Genomic DNA, 19,138 nt, shown 5'->3' on the forward strand with positions numbered 1-19,138 from the left:
ATATATTACTTAAATAAATAGTTTGTACCCTTCTATCTATCTATTCAAAGAATTAATTTAAAGACATCAATCTAAGGATGGATGTACAGATGGAAAAACAAAAATTATAACACCTTTAATTTTGTTTTACCCTGATATTTTGGAATATTAATTTATTTATATAATTTAGAAACATGCGACCCTGACTTCATTCATCACAAAAAAATATACTAAACTTTATGGCCTATTAACTTATAAACTTGCTAAGTATCTAAAAAAATAGAATGACTATCTTATAAGGCTACAAACCTCGAAATCTTGTATTCAAACCACGGATCGGGCTAATAAAAAAGTCGGTTTTTCTGATAAGAAATTCCCAGTAACAGCACAAAGTTTGAAACCGAGCAGTGTTCACGCCTCGGCTCGGAAAGCTCGTAAAGCCATTGGTCCAGCGTCTGAACTCTTTCGTCCTTTCGGATTGCCTTCCTATTGTATTATGACAGTAAGGAAATAGTGTACCTGTCTTTTTGAAAGTACGCGAGCACTTTTTGCCATAATGTACTCCAATGTTATTTTCTTCTTGACCTCATTTCATACATAAACAAAATACATTTAATTTTTTTTATGGAGCATATTTTAATATTTTTTTAAAAAACTAAGTTTTAATAATGACTTGGGCTTACGCATTCTAAATTAAGGTCAAAGATTTTTCAGCAATTTTGTTTTCAAAATTCTTCATTTTTCTTTTGTGTCAATACTTAATTTGATTTATCCATGACCGTTTTCCACGCACCTCCGTCCAAACACAGATGTTGCAGAAGCAGAAAGCACAACATATAACCACGCACACATTCCCGGCTCGCGTCCCTCGCACACATAAACTCACTGGTTTTGTATGTACAAAAACTTCGCTCCGCTAATCCCATTTGTAACCGAGCTGGGCTAAACGAGGCTAGGAAAATGAGATAATAATATCGGTTGATTTTTCCTTTTCCACACTGAGCGCAACATCATCGCATATCTCTCGTGGAAACCTCTGGAGTAGTTGGCTCGATTAGGAAAACATTACTATAATATTAATATCGTTGCGATGCTATCAATAACTGTGTAATAACTAAAAGTGAACTTATATTTTTAAACAAATTTTATAATGGTTTCTGATGCCCATCTATAAAAGATAGATAAACATTGTAATAGACTTTTCTGTACATTTCTTCTTTTTAATCTGAGACCTTAAAATTTTATTTACATTATTCTGGCGATGAAAGCAGAATGAAACCACTTCGTTCAACAGAATTACTTACACTTTGTTTAAATAATTCAATATAATATCGTTAATTTTCAACCGACTTCCAAAAGGAGGAGGTTATCAATTCGTCTGTATTTTTTTTTTTTTTTTTTTTTTTTTTTTTTTGTTTGTTACCTCATAACTTTTCACTGGGTGGACCGATTTTGATAATTTTTTTTTGTTTGAAAGGTAGTGCTTCCCGTGGGGTCCCATTTTTTTTATTTTTTTTCCGATGATGGTATCCATGTGAAAACGACATAAGTCTTAAATTTGCATTATGTATATGCGCGACAAATAGGTGAATAACTGAAAATCACGTTAACCAATTTTGATAATTCTTTTTTTTTTATAAAATATATACTTCAACGGTAATTTGGTGAAAGTTTGGTAAGGTTCTGAGCACAGGATCCATGACAAAGTAACGGAACGGAAGGGAACGGAACAATTCTGAGGAGCACGTTAGCGATACTCGGTCGAATCTTTTATTTATAGGTTATTTGGATATTTGAGTCACCTTCCGTAATGTGGTTATGTTTATGTAATTATCATAGTCGAATATTATAATCGACTAGCTACCCACCCCGGCTTGGCACGGGTGCAATACTGATACTAAATATACTACAGAATTTGTTTATATACGACATCACATCGCAAACTTCTAAAATTATCAGTGTTTCTTTACTATATTGTTCATGTATTATATACACAAACCTTCCCCTTGAATCACACTATCTTTTAAAAAAAACCGCATCAAAATCCGTTGAGTAGATTTAAAGATATAGGGACAGAGAAAGCGACTTTGTTTTATACTATGTTGTAGTGATGGAACTCCTATACGGCTCGCAGTTAGGGTGCGATATGGGGCAGAATTTCTTATTATCTTTAATCAAATTTTGTGTTTGTGATGTGATGTCATATGATGTACGAAATATAGTTGGTCTTTTTCAAAGTTTTTTTGCTGAGTTCGATTACAGCTCTTTCGAGGGATCCTTGTAGTTTACGCCGCGTGACGTATTAAATCCGCATTTTCGAAAGTCTATTTTTGCTTTATTCGCAAGTTTCCTTTGAAATTGTCCTCGAAGTAGTTTCTGACTCATATAAACGGAACGTTTAATCTACCCATATTAAAAAAAAATTAGTTAGTCAACATCAGCTTCACTTAAAATCAAAAAATAAATAAAATTTTAACAAAAAGAAAAACCGACTTCAAACAAAACACTATTTTAAAACAAATGAATATGCACGAAAAAGTAATAAAAATAATTACGTATTCAACATATTTTTTAGAGTCTTCCTAAGTTAAATGAAATGAAAAATATTAGACTACTTAAAAGTCGATTAACGATTATATCATGTAGTTATAATTATTGTTATATTTGGAGTCGGTGTCAGCCAATGAAACCCTACAGTATATCTATCAAAAAACAATACGAGAATACTTTGACAAATATGTTTTTTACAAATTACCTTTTACACAATAATATACTGGATCAATCAAGGGGCTCGTATCGCTTCTTTCTTTTGATTGTTGGGGCAAGGGCACCGTGGCTGACACCGGCTCCAAATATACCAATAACTATAACTACATGATATAATCGTTAATCGACTTTTAAGTAGTCTAATATTTTTCATTTCATTTAACTTAGGAAGACTCTAAAAAATATGTTGAATACGTAATTATTTTTATTACTTTTTCGTGCATATTCATTTGTTTTAAAATAGTGTTTTGTTTGAAGTCGGTTTTTCTTTTTGTTAAAATTTTATTTATTCAAATTATTTTATCATGTACATTTTTCTCTGAAATTGTTTAAAAGGATAATATTTCAATTTCGGTGTATGTTTTACAATATACTTGTAGCAGATTTGGTTACCCACACATACATAAATATATAAAAATGTCTAATCTAATTTTCATTAGTCAAAAATTATTCACATTTATGAAAGTACTTTAAAAAAGAAACTCAAAGCTCATGGAAGATCACGAACATTAAATCTTCGAATGTAATATGTGGTGTTGAGTATATAAATCGTTAAATATTTTAATTTTATGAAAACTTATCGAATCCTTTTTGTTACAGTTTTGGTCTGCTTTTGTACCTTGCGCAACTCAGAACAAAGACGCGGTGCAACTTACCTTGGAACAGATTGATGTTATACAACGCCTCGTTGAAAAGTACCCTCAGCATCTGCAACTCGCAACATCTGTCACAGGTAAGGAACTTGTTTGTTTCTTTTCATTTCGGTTTTGACGACAATTTTCCAACATGATTCATCGTCATTATTTGTATTATTAATATTGTTATTTTACTAATATTTACTTAGAACCTTCTGATGATATAGATGCTTATCGCCGTCATAATAAGGTTCGGTTTCTAAATTGAATAAAAAAAATCAAAGTATTTTCAATCGAGGACAATTGAAAGTGTATCCTTATCGAATTTCGTCGAAATGTTTGAACGAAAACAATTCGAAACAACTGGGCAGACTTTCAATAAAGTTTAAGCAACAATAATCGATTTAAACTTTCGTTGTTCCAATATGAAGTTACATTTTTTGGAAGGAAGTTCCTTATCGCACGCTACACTTCAGATACTGGCGACTGAGCGCGAGGCCGAAATAAGGGTAAAACTTCGACCGTCACGACATTTTTGCAAAAGTATATTGTATATATACTTTTAGAACCAGAAGTAGGAAGTAGGTTAACCGCTAAAACAATTATCTTCAATTTAAAATAACAATTAATCTACCCCAACAGAAAAATATTTAGTCTACAACAGAAATAACCATCAATAATCTCATTACACCGTAATCATCATAATTGCAAATCTCAATGTGTCAACTACGAATCTCCCGCTTTTTTGTTTTAAAGGGAAGTTGTGTGACGTGACGCTGATGTTGCTTGTTTATTCCAACAATTAGTATCGGCAAAATTCGTAAAACTGATCACATCCGAATTAAGTGTGTTATCCCAACTTATCAATATTTATTTCTTTTGTTAAGATGATCTTTATACAAACAATAATTTGTAATATCATATGACCTAATATTTGACCCGTCGATTTACATGCACTTTCTAGGGTGGTCTCTATAACGACGAATAGCGTCGAATGGTGCCATTGGAAGCTATTTCTATATGTTGTATAAATCGGCAGTGATCTGTTTTATTGAATTTGCTGATGCTACATCTAAGTTGTGTCGTACTGTATAGACGTTCGGATTCGTTTATTTAGTTTCATCAGCCCCGGTGTCTGTAACCTAATCTATAAAAGCTGAAATTTCGCTTCAAAATTTGTCCCTCGTAACAAAGCAATATTACTAAAATTTTACCCCTTTAAAAACAAGAAATCGGAGGCCGCAAAATGGTGATTTCTCATTTCCATAGTAACTTCTATGATATGGGTATCAAATGAAAGGGTTTGATGAGTGAAATGCGATAACCAAACTGACGTAATTCTAAAGCCAATGCCGGCCACAAAATGGCGATTTAGCTTTGCCATAGTAACTCCTGTAACCGAATTAACATCTAAGGTATATAACAAAAAAGGAATATGATAATAAATACAGTTGTTATAAATAAATAAATATTGGATATCATGACATACATTACTCTGATCCCAATGTAAATAGCTATAGCACTTGTGTTATGGAAAATCAGAAGTAACGACGACACCACAAACACCCAGGCCCAAGACAACATAGAAAACTAATGAATGTTCTACGTCGACTCGGCCGGGAATCGAACCCGGGACCTCGGAGTGGCTTACCCCTGAAACCTGTGTACACACTACTCGACCACGGAGGTCATGGAGTTATTGCTATCACATAATATTAAAAAGAAAATAATAATAAGCGTACAAAATATATTTCAATATTTTTATAAAATATATTCGATTAGAAACAAGCCGTTTCTTTCCACGTGTTGAAAGACCGACGTTAAAGTTTATTCTGTTTGTCAAACTCATTCTATTAACAGAATAAAAGCGTTACTGTCAATATTTATCTGTATTAATATCATATATAAAACATACGTATTTTTGTGTCTGTATTTTATATTTATATTCAATTAAAATAAAATATTTATTTCCATAACTTTTTATGCATTCATTTATTTATTTTATTAATTTCAAATTTTGTTCCTTTGTTTGTATAAATTTCACGTTTCATTCGTCGATATACGTTATGTATTCATATTATTGGATAAATAATTTATATCATAATGGATTTAGATCCACCCGGGTGTTCTATGACATCTTTCTTTTTATTTTAAAATGTCGGTGTATAGTTAGAATATTAACAAACATTTGGATATATATGTATGTGTATTAATAGATTGTCAAAATTAAGAACAAAATGAGTCAACCCTTGGCCACTAAGTACATGCATAGGTACTAAAAAAGTAGACTAGTGCTAAAAAAGTTGCCTTGTTTTAGTTATTTCATAACGCGATACTAAATATAGACACTTAATATATAATACAATAATATAATCGTCTAAAATCGAAACGCCCTCTATCAATAAATCGTTGAACTAATATTTCAAGCCTAACAACTTTGTTCCGATCCTACGACAGAATATTTTCTCTTATGGTTCTTAGTAGGTATTCAATGATGTCTTTCAATAATGATCAATGATTTTTATAAATTTGTTTTAATTACTAACCAATGATTATGATATGTTTTTTATCTGGTTTAGATATTCTTGAGGCTCACAGTGCCAGGCCCCGTAAGATCGCTTCTCTCATTGGTATCGAAGGCGGTCATTCCATCGCCAACTCTCTTGGGATACTCCGGACTTACTATCAACTTGGAGTGCGCTACATGACTTTGACGCACACCTGCAACACGCCATGGTTAGTTTATTAGTTTTAAACAAATTTAATAATGTGAAGAAATTATTTTGCAAGCTTATCAATTGTTGTTTATTACACTATGTCTGATGTCTTGAAATATGACGTGAACATACACACATATTGTTTAATTTAAGTTAAAAATATAAAGTAATTAGAAAATATTTATTTTTTCATCTCATGCCCACGAGCGTCACTTACATACAGTATATTGTACAAAATATGAATTAAATGAGCAGTGTGATCCACATTTAAAACCCACAAACATGATCATTGATAAACACCGACGCAATTTTAAAACAATGTACGATGTTTTAAGCCGGTTTTATGAAAAAATAATAGTAGTACATTTAAAATAAACAGAAATTCATTCATTGGTTTGTTATTCTTTTTAATTTCAGATTTCCATTACATTTTTTGATTAATAAAAAAGGCATTCTCATTAATGCTCCAGCGATTTTTATATATAATTGTTGTGTTGTGTACAATGTATGTATATAGGTAATGTAGAGCGCCTTACGACGTGTTCTATACGTAGGCTCGTAGGTACAGATTAATATAGCATGCGCAGAATGAAGCAAGGCGAACAATGAAGGCGAATGGGAGTTTTTCGTGTACATTGTGTTTTTTGTCGCGTCATTTATTTGTATTGTTATTCCGTAGGGCCGATTCCGCGAACGAACCTCCCGCTGCGAATGGACTCACTGAATTCGGAGAGGTAAGAGTTAATTTAGATTCATTTAAACTTTGCTAAGCGATTTATTATGCTGCGTTTGTGAATGTGCAAAGGCGATTTTTAATCATATTTCACTACATTTGACTCCACCGCCAAGAACGGCCTGCTGCACGATTTTAATCGCGTCGGTCATTCTCAATGGAGACAGAAGTACATCTGTGGGAGTACATCTACTCTCATTACACGACTGAAGAGATTTCAGAAATAATAAACGATGCCTACGCTGCCACTAAAGATTTCTTGACTGAAAAACAAGCAACATATTATTGGCCTCAATGTAACTTCAGCGATTGGTAACAGACGAACGAGACAGTAACTTAAATCATACTAATTAACGTAATCGAATTGGTATATACATTTTATACCTTATTGAAGACATAACAATATTTAGATACTCCGATATAAATCTAGTCTTTACAACAAAAACAGAAGACTCTCTCAAACAAGCAACGCGTTAGACTGCTTCATTCTATATAAAAGTAATGAATCTTCTACATCGACTTGGCTGGGAATCGAACCCGGGACCGCGGAGTGGCGTGCCCACGAAAACCGGTGCACACACTAATCGACCACGGAAGTCGTGGAGTTATTGCAATCACATAATATTAAAAAGAAAATAATAATGAGCGTACAAAATATATTTAAATATTTTTATAAAATATATTTAATGTAACTGCAGCGATTGATATTAGACGAACGAGACAGTAACTTAAATCATACTAATTAACGTAATCGAATAGGTATATACATTTTATACCGTATTGAAGACATAAAAATATTTAGATACTCCGATATAAATCTAGTCTTTACAACAAAGACAGAAGACTCTCTGAAACAAGCGACGCGTGAGACTACTTTATTCTATATAAAAAATAAAGTCTAACATAAAACGAAATCTAAAAAAATGTAGCATAATCAAGAAAGTATTTATTTTAAATATGGAACACGTACCAGAGATCATTATATTTCCGATGAAATAATCAATAAACATCCCTTGTATAGTGGCGTACATTTTTATTCAGCCCTAAATACAAATGTTGTGTGCAAACGACTGTAATCGAGGTCAATTTATTAAACGCAAATAAATTAACAAAAAATATTATACAGCAAGTTAAAACGCATCATTTGCAAATTTTGACTCACATAACATGTTTTCATTATCATCCACCAAGAAATAATAACTTAAGTACATCAATATATACCATGTGATGGCATGTTTGCGTTAATAATGCGAAGCGACCCACTCTAATCGTATCATGTATTGATGAATATGTTATTGTCAACAGAAAGTAGTACGCGAAATGAATCGTCTCGGCATGTTGATTGATCTGTCACACGTGGGGGAAAACACGACCCGTGCTGCGATGCGACTCTCAAAGGCCCCTGTTATCTTCAGCCATTCGTCCGTTTATAATCTATGTCCCCATAAACGGAACGTCCCTGACGATATAATCCAAGCACTGGTAAATATCTACTACATAATTTACAACATAGTTAATAAGTAGTAACAACAATGCTTAGTACTTAAAAAAAGCAAAGTTGTTTGTGTTTATAATTCATTTCGTACTTGGCGGTGAAAACATCATGAGGTAACCTGCATGAGTCATATTATATGGAAATTCTGCCACGTGAGTATTCCAACAACCGCATTAGAACAGCGTGGTTTGAATATATTTCAAACCTTCTCCTCAAAGGGAGAGGAGGCCTTAACCCAGCTGTGGAAAATTTACAGGCTACTGTTGTTGTTGTAGTTGTAAAGCAAAGTAAAAGGTTGAACTTCTTTTAAAGAAACGTATAGAGATAGATTGAGATATCGCATATCCCAATTTTAACAGAAGATCATACGAGTACCACACTCGAGTTTTCGCAGATTTTTCTTGATTTGTGATTATAATTCATACTGAGTGATAAAAGAAGACATCGATGACTATAATAACAAATATGTCACAGAAATTCTGCCATATAAGTTTCCAACTATCATTAGAGTAGCGTGCTGAAATAAGCTAGTAACCCTCAACATTTACATTCTGACTCTACTTGTTTTTATATAGTACAAAAGTTATAATTCTACTGTAAAAGTTTTACGTTAAATAAAATAGTATTTTAAAAACTTTTATTTTGTATACAGAAAGAAAACGGCGGTCTTATCATGGTGAACTTCTTCCCTGATTTCGTCAAGTGCTCCCCGAATGCTACTTTGTCGGATGTCGCGGGTAATTTTTAAGTTATAATAATGTTCAACGTTGCATAGCAATGTATACTAATATATCCTGAATCACTTATCCCAATACTCCCTGTTAACGAGCTGTTGAATATCTATTAGAAACAGTTAAGCATATATATTTTTTTCATACTAATCTTATTAATCTTTATTAATTTATATTGATTATAAAAACTCAATTGATGTTTATTAATATTAGAATTCATATTTAAATAAAGTGTTTGAAGGCATAACTTTTTAAATTGTGATATTTGCAAAATTTTTAAACAACAATTTGATGTTGTCATAGGCCATCAAATCATGTTATCGTGCTAACCTCATCCAATCCTCAGCCTTCCTTTGTAACCATACGTACACAGCTTTGTAGTCTTAGTCCAACTTGTAGTCCAACTTGTTGTTATGTAGTCTAACGTAGCTTTTGACATAAAACTAAAATGTAAATTTCAAAGTATATTTTCAATCAAGTTTAGAAGTCAATTTTATTTACTTTTAATAATTTTTAATTAAATTAACGCTGACTATAACAAAATGCCACCTCAATCCCGCTTTTACAAATTCAATAATAGCTAATGAACTTTTCAACCAAATTTTATCTATCAAAAACTTGTATCAAATATTATACACTGTTACCAATGTAAGCAGAGACTAGCAATTAGCGAAACAACATTAATGCTCTATCCCGATCTAAGCGAGCCGTTTGTTCATTTATTAAAATTTAATTATCGATAATACGGGGAATTGTTAATAATTTTCCATCTATTCGAATTAATTTTACATTGAATACATAAATGTCACAGTTTCATGTTGTGGTGTCAATTACATCATCTGTCGGCGTATTAAGAAACATATTGCATAGATAATTATGTCGGTTATATGAGCTTAATTTGAATATAGTTCAACGTCAATTAATTTAGTGTGTTAACCGAGTGACCTCTGTGTATACGCTTGCATAGAACAATATAAAAATAATTTAATGTTCAATCATAATAGTTCCACGTTTAAGTTTTGTTTTAAGTGTTCAAACGAAACCTATATTTAAATTTTTAAATCTAATATGAAACTTTTAATTACAAATTACGTTAGAATATATACAATTTGAGGGATTATTAAAATATATATTTATATATTTAGTCTATTAGTTTTTGTTAAATTTATTTATCACATTGAATCTAGTAGAAATATTATAAACAATGTTTATCTTTATTTTTAGAACATTTCCATTACATAAAGAGGATGATCGGAGCTGACTACGTGGGCGTAGGTGGTGATTTCGATGGTGTCAACAGGTATTATTATTATATCATTCAATCAATTTTATTTAGACCACGTGCATCTAAACTGATGATTTCGGCTTCAAATCCATGCAAGCACCACTATTAACATATATGTGCTTAATTTGTGTTTAAAATTCATGTCGTGTTCGGTGGTGAAGGCAAACATCGTGAGGACACCTGCATGTGTCTAATTTCATTGAAATTCTGCTACATGTGCATTAAACCAACCCGCATTGGAACTGAGTGGTGGAATATGTTCCAAGGAGAGGGTCTTTAATGGGAGAGGAGCCATTAACCCAGCAGTGGAAAATTTACAGGCTGTTACTTTTTTTATACTTTATTTTAAAAAAACAACAAGAAAATAACTAAAAGATGTTTCTAAACCCAAACATTAGTTACAATTTACAAGCTACTCGGCGGTTCAGAGGAATGGCATTCAAGCGAAGACGGACGACCAAATTAATCAATATACTTTCGATGCTTACAGATATAAATTACCGAACTTCGAAATATATATCGCTGTTACATAGACATTGTTTCCAGGGTTCCGCGTGGATTGGAAGATGTTTCAAGATATCCCGAATTATTTGCCGAGCTATTGCGGAGTGGACAGTGGAGTGTTCAGGAACTGAAGAATCTCGCCGGTCTTAACATGATGCGAGTTATGCGACAAGTTGAAAAGGTAACTTGGATTAATTTACACGTACACAACCAAACTTTTGTTTTTTTTTTTTTTTTTAATATAAAAGCACTTATGGATAACCGCCAATGCGCTACCAACATTGGACCCAATATGATATGTCACGTGCCAGTAGCTAAACTAGTTACACCAATGTTTTTATTGTTATTGATGAGAATATTGTTTATGTAATAAGGACGTTGAAATAACATTTTATTCCGTAAAGTATTGCTCATTAATTGAATGAACCAACTGTATGAGGTATAAAGTTTAAATCAGTCCTTGTATGGTATACACGCTTTCAAGTATTGGATCTCGTTAACAAACAGTCTTACTCACCCTTCAAACCGGAACTAAGCCGTAAATTATTGTTGTTAGGCAAGTTTCGTTCAATAACTAATAGATGGAAGAAATAAATAACAATAAAATACTCTATATCATCAACGTACTCTTGTACATATTGATTGCATTTTACGTTCTACCTTCATTAGACAACTTTCGTAATCATAAAATATATCGACGACTGAGCAACTTTATTACATTCCATAAAATGATTAGATCTTAACACATATGTATTTACTTATATTTGTATTCTATATTCATATAAATACGATATTATTATATTGAACCTTATTTAATACATTTTGATGAATAATGTTTTGGATAGGAATACATAATCTTTTGCTCACTATATTTTTTAAATCAGTTATAAAACAACATTTTATTGATACAACAACAACAACAACAGCCTGTAAATTCCCACTGCTGGGCTAAAGGCCTCCTCTCCCTTTGAGGAGAAGGTTTGGAACATATTCCACCACGCTGTTCCAATGCGGGTTGGTGGAATACACATGTAGCAGAATTTCTATGAAATTTGTCACATGCAGGTTTCCTCACGATGTTTTCCTTCACTGCTGAGCACGAGATGAATTATAAAGACAAATTAAGCACATGAATCAGCGGTGCTTGCCTGGGTTTGAACCCGGAATCATCGGTTAAGATGCACTCGTTCTAACCACTGGGCCATCTCGACTCTTTTTATTGATAACATCTACGTAATTTTCTGAACAGGTACGTGACGATCTGCGCACTAATGGAGTTGAACCAGAGGAACACCCCGATTCTCCAAACGACAACGGCAACTGTACCAGCAATGCTTTCTACATGGAAGATGTTGTTTAAAATTACATCATAGACGCACTTAACTTACATGTATCTATCAAAATAAACCATGACATTACTGTAACTATGTTTAAAAAATTTTTGCAATAAATTTATTTAATCATTGAAAATGTACAATAATAATGCCGGCTCATTTACAAACTGTATAAAAATAATTTTGAGAGATGTATGTAAGTACGAACGAATCGATACGAAAACAAAAAAATAATCATTTCAACGATGTTTATAATTGGTAATTAATGTATTTCATATAATATGTGTTTCAAAATAATTGTGGGGAGAATCAGTTCGGCGTCAAGAGACTCTACGTCTCGGATGAAGATATATTAGAAAACGATATACAGCTATCTCATTCCATAATTTACATTAAACAAATTGAAATACTTAATTCCAGACTTGTAACTCATATCGTGAATAGATGATAAAATATGTCCAAAAATAGATTTCTCCTAGATTTTTCTTTTCTATGACAAGTGACTAAACGTTAATAGATTTCTCAGGGAATGAGATAGTTGGTTTTATTACAATATTTAACCGCATGTAACCATTAGAATCTGATATAAATGTTTGAGTGTTGTAGACATACGATAGATGTTGTAAAAGCACTGTCTCACTATCTGTCGAAAACTTTGTCATTGATAAACTATCCACGTCTCACGTCGCCCTTCCTGACTCTATCATCGTCTCATAATGGCTCCGTGACCACATAATATTATGATAAATTGAATTAAAAATACGAATTTAAATTAGTCATATTTAAATTCGATTACATAGTTTGAATTGGGACAATTTGATGTTTCATTTATCGTTTCGAATGAAATAAAGAATGAATATTGGAATGTAAATTAAAAAGATCGTGTTAAAATGTAATTTTATTTACACATTTAGTAAAGAACGTACGATGTAAGAATGTAGGTAGTGAATAAATTTTTAACGATATTAAAAATATAAACGAATAACATTTTTATACTTAAGTGTATCGAAAGTAAACTTATTTTTTTAAGGAATTGAGTGCCAAATACGGACGCCATTGGATTTGTTCTTATTCTTGTCACTTATTTCTCAACTAATACATTCGACGATTTAGAAACAAATTCGTCGTTCTAAAGTTTCAAATAGATCAACATAAATTCCCTTCTAATGTACTTAACAATACTGTATCATCGTATAGTTTTAATAAACAGTGCTGACACATTAAAAAGCCTCCTTAAAATAATCATATATTATATAAGTAGATTAAATTGCTGTGTAGTTTTCTGTAATAGATAAATTAAAAAAAGTACTTGCGTCAAATATCTGCGTTTACACGTATTCATAATACTTTCTCTTCTTCGAACATTTTTTGACTAATATAATTATGTTTTTTTATTCGATACATGAAGTACCCTTTTTATAAATTATACGCTATGTATGTGTGAGACTTAAAAATATTCATATTAATATGTAAGTTCTTTTTATAATGATGTCGACGTAAGTGTTATCAATTGGCCTATTGTTTTTACTCGTTTAGATAATTTAAAAAAAAAAACGTATTAAGAATTTCTTTAAGGTCTAATTGCGTCGACATGTTCTGTTTTTCATTACATATCTGTAAGGTTTACTACCATATAAAATTATTTTATTTCATTACATTTCTTAAGTTTCAAAACTATTCAAAATACCGACTTCAGCCGGATCTATACAAGTATATAATTTCAGAATTATTAGGGATTGATACTTTCATATGAAATAATAATAATATTAAAAAAAAAATATGTTCAATTAAAAATATAAACAAAAATAGAAAATAATATGTATTTGTTTTTTTATTAATCAAGAAGTAAATTTACGGTCTTTCTTGAAGTCAGATTAAAATCCGAATTTACACCAGCAATGACTATTCGATGTTACAAGTCGATTTCAAAAATATTCGGTATAAAATATCACAGCTTTAAGAATATATTAAAACTTTATAAAAAAATATATATAATCTACTAAATTCGAATACATACCGAATCTTTTAAAGGCAGATGATTCCAAAGAAACATTCCGTATATATTTTCGTACCTTCATTGATATTTTGATATGAACGTATATGTCTATACGACAATAAATCATTTCGTATTGGTCGGAAAATCCGCTTATTCCTTTATTGTTACGTGAAAAGTGACCTCTATTGATCATATGTCACCGTAAGATTACAAAATTCGTTAGATTACAATCTGACCAGACATATTGTAATCTGTCGAAATATTGTGTACCGTAAAATATGATTGCAATTTAACGTATTATTTTTAACGTCAGATTACAATATAGCGAAATTTAAAACGTGAAATTGCAATCTGACCGTGACATATATATACCAACCAAAAACAAAATTATCACATCATAGACACAACCACTCAAGTTTTACAAAACGTAGAACGTATAAAATTGTTTCCAAAATTAAAGAAAGCCGGTTTCGATAATATATCAAATACATGAATATAAAAAATGAATTCATGAAAAAGGAATAAGCGAGATTGAATCTCGATCTCAATTGAGCTGTGACTCTTGTAATTAACGATATCGGGGTAAAGACGACTATTTCTTAGAAATTATGACTGAAAACTTTTCGAACGTATATTATCTAGCATTATTATTGTCGCGTCTGGCTGTTATTTTGTAATTGGTTTTGAAATGTATTTTATTATAATGTCTTTTTGCACAAGCACCCAGCTGTTACATGTATTTGACTTAAATAATAAAATAAAGTCTTGTACTTACACTGAATGTATACAATTGTTATTTTATTTACCTAACATTTATTATTAGCCCTCTGTGTGATAATACTTTCAAATATATATATTTAATTAGATTTGCAGAAAATTCATCTAAAACGATTCGTCTAAAACAATTCGACTAAAGCAATTCGTCTAAAAAACAATTCGACTATTAGCAATTCGACTAAAACAATTCGACTAAAGCAATTCGTCTAAAAGACAATTCGACTATTAGCAATTCGACTAAAGCAATTCGACTAAAAAAAAATGTACTAATAATAATTCGTCAATATAAAAATTTTGCTGAAAAAATATAAAAGGCTTTTTTTTATATTTTGTTGTTTTTTATATTAAGTTTAATATTATTTTCTTGAACGAACGATGGACAGAAGTTGATTTCAAAGATGAAAGAAAGAATACAATAAAAAAAAAAGAAAAATATAAAATGATGAAATAAATTCTTCATATCGACAGACTGTTCACAATTGATTTGATGTATACAGATCTGTCTGTATATATCGGATCGTCATAGTTGGGCGGGTTCGGGGCATCTCAGGGGTGCATGTCAGTCACCTCCTCATAGTGCACCCTGGGCAACGGGGCCGGCTTGAGCTTGCTCGTCGGCCACGGCTAAGACTGGCGGGAAGGATGCCGCGTGGCTGCTTCTGGTACGTTCCTGGGCGGCGTCGGGGCGGACCATGTGAGTGGCCTCGTTGGCTAAGAGAGAGTGGGAGGGCTCGCTACTCGAGCCTCCCAGGTGTTCCACACAGGCGGCATCTTTTCCGCCGCAGGGCGTCAGCTTCGTTGACGCCCAGCCTCCAGTGGCGGACTCGGGGGAGTTCGTCACATGAGCACGTGGAGGATGAGGAGAAAGGCGCGCACTAGGCGCGCTTTCCACGTTAGTCATTCAGCTGCTTTACGGCGGCTGCCGCTGGTGGGGTCGCGGTTGCATGCCCTGGGCGATCCCGTTGCCTCACCTTTCGGCGGCATGGTGGAAACCCGAGGATGGTTTTAGTGGGTAGGACAGGTCCTTCAGCCCTGGCACGGGGCCCTTATGGCCCCGGTTGAGTCCCACATACCCGTCCCGGTCCCCCGGCCAGGCGGGAGGCGTAAAATAAACAAAGAAAAGGGTGTGGGGCATCTCGGATGGTGTGTGGGACATAGCCGGGCCGATGTCGGGAAGACAGAAAGTTCACAAGTGGTCGCAAATTTTCAATAAGATCGATGAAGACTGCAGAGTCGCGAGACTGAAGTGTAATGGGGAATGAGCAATGTTTCTAATCGATTTATTTTTAGTCGAATTGTTTTAGTCGAATTGTCTTTAGTTGAATTCTTTTAGACGATTTGTTTTAGACGAATTGTTATTAGTCGAATTGTTTTAGTCGAATTGTTTTTAGTCGAATAGTTTTTTAGACGAATTGTTTTAGTCGAATTTTCCGTAGACGATTTAATTACTGTAGTATATATATACACTAAGTACGAGAGCAGTAGAGTAATAGTAAGATTCAAGAGCTAAATTTTTTAAAAAACAACTTTCTGAAGTAAATTACGTCTGCGATCTGAAGCACTTACCAAATGCACCCGATATTACAGTGCATACGTATACACACTCGATCGGATTATGGTTTACAACGGATTCCGTCGGCAAACCTGCAAGACAGTAGAGAGATCAGACGATGAATGGCTTTAGTGCTCTTAAAGGTACGAGACTAATACCTCTGGCTGGTGAAACATTGAGAGTAAAAAAGTCCTGCAATTTGTTAATGAAATGAGATAAGTGTACTGTTTAAGATTTTAAATTAATATGATTATTTTTATTATTAAAGATATTAATTTCGGGATATTTACCACGTTGTCGAGACAAGTTCTCGTGAACAATACATTCGTAGATAATGTCGAAATATCGAGCTCCACCGAACAAAAATAATAAAATATGGTAAGTATCCCGAAATCAATAACTTTAATAAGTGTACTGTTGTTTATTTCGAGCAATTTCAAAGATAAATGATGGTAAAGTTATCATTGTGTAGTTTTCATTTTTTTTTATGGAATAGGTGGCAAACAAGCAGGATGCTCATTCGTTGGTACTGACATAGCGACTCATCTGAGACATTACGTCATTTGCATTTTTTATAGCGAAAAGGGCTGGGCATATCGCCGCTGCTACATATTTACATATATCGACTTGTCGGAGTAGTATTCAACATTAATGATAACTTCAAAACTTTGGACAAATAGATGAACATATCACAATCCAACATTTATCAATATCTTGTTATTTGACCTGTATCTCTCTCTATCATATCTGTATTTAAAACAACCACTTTTAAGTTTTTACGAGACTGAATAAGAGCCATCAATTTTTTTTTTATGACATAGGTGTCAAACGAGCAGGTGGCTCACCTGATGGAAAGTGACTACCACCGCCCATGGAAATCTGCAACACCATGGGCTTGCAGGTGCGTTGCCGGCCTTTAAGAAAGGAGTACGCTCTTTTCTTGAAGGTTCCCATATCGTATCGGTTCGGAAAAACCGCCGGCGATAGCTGGTTCCACAAAGTGGTCGTGCGAGGCATAAAATGTCTAAGAAATTGCTCTGTTGTGGATTATCATAATCGTTCACTGACATTATCACCCAGACAGGAGAACTTTAACTTCGAGAAAACCCTAATATTCATATGATACATAAATATACATATATACATACTTCATGATACAAATAATATAGCTATGCGCCATAATTAAAAATTAACATTCAAGACTTCTAAAGAAATATTCAAGATAACAAATATTTTTCTTTATTAATCCATCGTCGTTAAGGTAAATTAATATTTATACTTAAAAATGACGTTCTAAAGATCTATAGCAGATTCTAGATTTTTGCCACAGATTCTTTAGATGGAAAGACCCCGATTTGATGAGTAACTATTATGTTACACCAATAATGAGTGCAATAAAGTTAGTCGAAGAACTACTAAAAATAAAACCTTACACGACAACCTCCTATTAATATTAAATACAATAACTATCGTGTAACATTTATGTAGCTGAATGTAAGAAAATAATATAATATTCGTGTACAAAATTTATAAAATGTCGTTAAGTTTCCTTTTGAAATTATCTTTGAAACCAAAATATTCCAGCATTTGAGGCAACAAACTTCAAACAAACGGCGTGGGCTGGAACTTTGAAAGTAAACTAGGTTTCGAATTATTTACCAGTTTTGTACCTGTTAGTCGTGTTTCAGTTTCATTTGTCAGTTAAAAATACAAATATTACATAGAAAAGCTAGATTAATTTCAATACTAGTAATCCCCGCGTCTTCGCTCTTATTTTATGGTGTTGATTGTCATGTGTCAGATAAAAGAAGTCCATGTCTTTTCTTAGGGTACAAGTTTGGTTCATACCAAATTTCATCAAATTAAGTTTAGTGGTTTGGTAGTGAAACAGCGACTGAGAGATAGACATACAGAGTTACTTTAACATTTATAACATAAATGTATATATTATAAATTCTTTAAAGTCTAATAACTGGATATTATTTAAACAAATAGTTGTGTGAGGCGTTCGTACATAGTTTACACCGTCTATACAATTGTCAAGTTACTGTTAATAATAATAGAATTTTGGTAAACTTGTGGTTCAGAATCACGTATAGAGGCGAGACGCACTTAAAACTTGCTCCGAACTACTCGTTCAATTATTATTTTCTAGCAACAGATCTATATAATGTAATTAATTGGACATAAGACAAATAGAAAAATAGTGCTCTTATGACAAAAATAATAGGACATCATTCATCGTTAATTGAAACACACATAATATCATATACGTTTACATCATAATTTGTATATGTACATATATATCTGCTCTACATGTATATTAAACTGAAATTCTAAGTGGTTGGACTGATTTCAATTACTTATTTATGGACGGTTTTTATTGGATAAAACGCCCTTCAAAATCATTACATAGTATAAAACAAAGTCGCTTACCGCTGTCTGTCCCTACGTATGCTATCTTTAAAATTACACAGCGGATACTTAAGCGGTTTTTTTTTTAATATATTGATTCAATAGAAAGGTTTATATGGATAATAGATGCGCAATATAGTATAGAAACACTGAAAAACTGTGAATATCGTAATACATTCTGTAATATAGAATTTATATTTATAATTTTATACACATATT

The 19,138-nt window shown here is 32.6% G+C and overlaps 1 protein-coding gene across 2 annotated transcripts in view; it reads left to right on the forward strand.

The window, feature by feature from the left end:
• LOC124543240 (dipeptidase 1-like) overlaps nucleotides 1-14,960 on the forward strand; it is an 84,617-nt gene extending 69,657 nt beyond the window's left edge. For both annotated transcript variants that reach the window (XM_047121383.1, XM_047121384.1), the window contains 8 exons: nucleotides 3,346-3,478; nucleotides 5,960-6,116; nucleotides 6,777-6,831; nucleotides 8,136-8,312; nucleotides 8,978-9,062; nucleotides 10,281-10,356; nucleotides 10,888-11,026; nucleotides 12,095-14,960. In XM_047121383.1, the coding sequence (XP_046977339.1) occupies nucleotides 3,346-3,478; nucleotides 5,960-6,116; nucleotides 6,777-6,831; nucleotides 8,136-8,312; nucleotides 8,978-9,062; nucleotides 10,281-10,356; nucleotides 10,888-11,026; nucleotides 12,095-12,205 (933 nt within the window). In that variant the 3' untranslated portion in view covers nucleotides 12,206-14,960. The remainder of the gene's footprint in view (nucleotides 1-3,345; nucleotides 3,479-5,959; nucleotides 6,117-6,776; nucleotides 6,832-8,135; nucleotides 8,313-8,977; nucleotides 9,063-10,280; nucleotides 10,357-10,887; nucleotides 11,027-12,094) is intronic.
• The last annotated feature ends 4,178 nt before the right edge of the window (nucleotides 14,961-19,138 follow it).

This window comes from Vanessa cardui, chromosome Z, assembly GCF_905220365.1.
Source record: "Vanessa cardui chromosome Z, ilVanCard2.1, whole genome shotgun sequence".
Classification (NCBI taxonomy): Eukaryota; Metazoa; Arthropoda; class Insecta; order Lepidoptera; family Nymphalidae; genus Vanessa; species Vanessa cardui.